General features: G+C 29.9%; 1 protein-coding gene across 10 annotated transcripts in view; it reads left to right on the top strand.

Annotated features, from left to right (window-relative positions):
• mxt (Eukaryotic translation initiation factor mextil) overlaps nucleotides 1-1777 on the top strand; it is a 6507-nt gene extending 4730 nt beyond the window's left edge. For 4 of the 10 annotated variants that reach the window (XM_018026761.2, XM_018026790.2, XM_018026781.2 and 1 more), the window contains one exon: nucleotides 298-1777. In XM_018026761.2, the coding sequence (XP_017882250.1) occupies nucleotides 298-402 (105 nt within the window). In that variant the 3' untranslated portion in view covers nucleotides 403-1777. Of the gene's footprint in view, nucleotides 1-189; nucleotides 235-297 lie in introns of those variants that run through there. The other 6 variants (XM_018026725.2, XM_018026743.2, XM_018026734.1 and 3 more) reach the window with 3 other exon arrangements.
• Nucleotides 1778-3178: the final 1401 nt, after the last annotated feature.

Below are 3178 nucleotides of genomic sequence, written 5' to 3'. Positions count from 1 at the left end.
CTTTTATGAGATTTCAAAGATAATAAAACATTTTTACTTTATCTTCCATTATATGCTGTAACAAAAAATATGATAAATTCCTACTTTAAAACTATATCACAATAATAAACGGAAAATGTTTTATGTCATGAAACTAAGAAGGCATGCATTTACATAAATTCATTTAACGCTTGCTTTACAATTCCAAAGCATGCTGCTTATAACGCCGCGTCAAGGTAAAGTAGACACACTCTACCCCGTTTATTATTTAAATAATTCCGTCCTGTAAATAAATTAAACTTTGTCTTTATTTGACAGGAACCGATTCGCTGGTTCGAACCGGAGACATATAAAGCTAAAGTAGCAGCAGCTGGTCTTGTTACAGTATTGCCGATCGGGGAAGGAGAAACTGATCCAGAATGAAATTGAAGACGTCAGAAAATTTGGACATCAGGAAATTGTATGTATTAATTTACATTAATAATCTATCTCGATATATTGTGACCGATTTTTGATAGCAAACAGATAAACGTTTGTGAATGAATAAACGCACAATATATTTGGAGATTACTGATGAACGTATAATAATTTCTGAGTGTAATAACGTTGTAGGCATCGCTCAATTCAACTGCAGCAATACAAGTTCAATGGTTTAAAAATGTTCAAATCTAAATTGTTTTTCATACGTAATATAATATTTTGATAAGCATTTATGCTTTTGTATTACATTCGTATGCAACTTACTGAAATCTGCTAAATTGCTATTTTATTACTTAATTGAATTCAATGCTTCGTACGTGTTTCGTAGTACATAAAACACATCTATTATTTTTATTAATTTAGTGTTATTACTACTACCACTACTACTACTACTGCTACTACTATTATTATTACCAGCACTATTTCTATGACTGTTAGATGATTCATACAAACACTTATGAAAGACAATAAAATGATTTTTATATTTTTAGTATTATAAATCAAATTGCAGTACTCGTAAAAATATAACTTAGCATGATTTCCAATAACCGGATACGTTATTATCTAAGATAACAGCATTTCCATTTATTTCAATTGGATTGCTATCAATCGAATCGAAAAACAGAAATGATTATAATTTACACTCGGGAGCGTATAAATCCGTGGAAGTATGTTTTAGTATTCGAAGAATGCTTACACTCTTTACGTGTAACATTTATTTTGTTACGCTTAACAAATCGTAACAAAATAGTGATTTAGCATACGCTGAATAGTCTAGTCTATACCTTTTTAAAAATAGGAACTACCATTTTGGTAATTACTCTGCTGTGACATATTAACCAAAAAGATAATTAAAATAAAAAAAATATGATTTTTCATTTAATCCTAAATCAAGATTTTATATTTTATGTACCATAACTGATATGATACGGATATGCGTAGTATGTATTATTAATTGTACGGAGAGGTACGGAAAGAAAAATTCTGTCGATTTTTATATTGTTTATCAATAAGACTAATATATAATTTTCAATGTTGCATACAAAATCGATGTACTATAATCGACGAGAGTTTATGTCCTCTTAGAGATTTCAATAAGACGTCGCTTCGTTATCGTATTAGTTTCCCTTGTTTCAATTAAAATTGTTATTTATTGTAAATGTTTCATCAGCCAGAAATTTTATGTTCAATCAATTTCGATTCGACGCCCCTTTGTTTCGAACATACGTTTCATCTTCTGGCTTGGAACATCGATATTATTTAATTTATATTTATTTTGCTCGGGACTAAATCGAATTGCACAGACTTGGGAACGTCATGTTTGTACGCCTTTAATATTTATTACAAATTTACACGATGATATTATTCGATTTAAATTATTAATAATTTATTTCTATCGTCACTAACTGCAGTAATATAATAGTATATTATTGTATTTTGCTCTTTAATAATAAATCAATAAAAATGAAGAGTACTGACCGGTTTTATTGAACCATAATTAAATCGTACTTAAGGGGGAGTCGTGAAACACGTGAACGTTCGAACCGGTGAAAATAAATCGACTGACCCTTCGGCACTATAAGTTTTATTATTTCATTATCGTATAGAAATGATTGATAATCGAAATATACATACACCTTCGATTTGTGCACACTTCATTGTACTAGACGATCGATTGTTTAGTTTTCATTATTCCGTTTCTTGTAAAAGTTAAAAATGTTATATCATTTGACGTTATTATGTGCATGAAACATTTGATATCAGAGGCCTATTTACTGATTGTATTACATTACAATAATAGCGTCATGTCGATTAGTTACTAATTTCTATATTGCAAATGATGTTTAATAAAATAAATTAAAACGGTGTGTAACGTGTGTACGCGTACACGTAATGTATCTTAAATTCAGTCTACTTCATCATCGTATAAATTAAGTAGTCTGATACACAGTACTAGCTTGAACGAGGAAACAATTGAGTTACACGGTACGGCACAGCGTTCACTACCTTTAACTATAACACGTTGAAACAAATATAATAGATCGACCACTTCGCATCGTTAATTAAATGCGATCAGACTTATCTAAACAACTAGACTGTAACGATAGCAGACAATTAAATTATACGACCCTTCATTTAATTAATTGGCAGTTTCGCACGAACAGTGGACTTCGGTTACGATTAACAATTAATAAAACGCGAACTATATTCTGTAGGTCTATATAAAATAAAATTACCATTTCTAAAAGAGCCACCATTCCGATTACATGTTCGTATAATTTTACCATTACAGTTTCCTCTTAAATATATTATATTAATGTATAAGTGTGGGTGTAAAAAGTCTTGTATATTTATATGTATTCAACGCAGAACCGTGGGAATATCTTATTATCAGTGACGAGTAATTGAACATCGAGCACATAGTAAAACAAATATTTACATGTCTAAGAAAAATTCATGCTAAATTTAATTTGTCGACACGTTCAGAAACAATTTCGAATACATTTAAACAAATTACTCGCCCCTGTTTCACGTACTCCAAGATAAATAGGCAAATAGATCTTAATCTATTCTAGATATGGTTTACTTATAACAGATTAAAATAAGATATTTCATGTTCACGAACATTAATCAATTTGAGTCCCATTATTCACGTAAACAAAGATATTCTTTTAATGTAGAAGAATATCTTATACAAAGGATTGACAGACACGTACTG

Source organism: Ceratina calcarata, unplaced genomic scaffold (assembly GCF_001652005.2).
Source record: "Ceratina calcarata isolate Rehan_Ccalc_2016 unplaced genomic scaffold, ASM165200v1 scaffold120.2, whole genome shotgun sequence".
Lineage (NCBI taxonomy): Eukaryota > Metazoa > Arthropoda > Insecta > Hymenoptera > Apidae > Ceratina > Ceratina calcarata.
The sequence above is the reverse complement of the archived record's forward strand: the minus strand, read 5'-3'. Positions and strand labels throughout refer to the sequence as shown.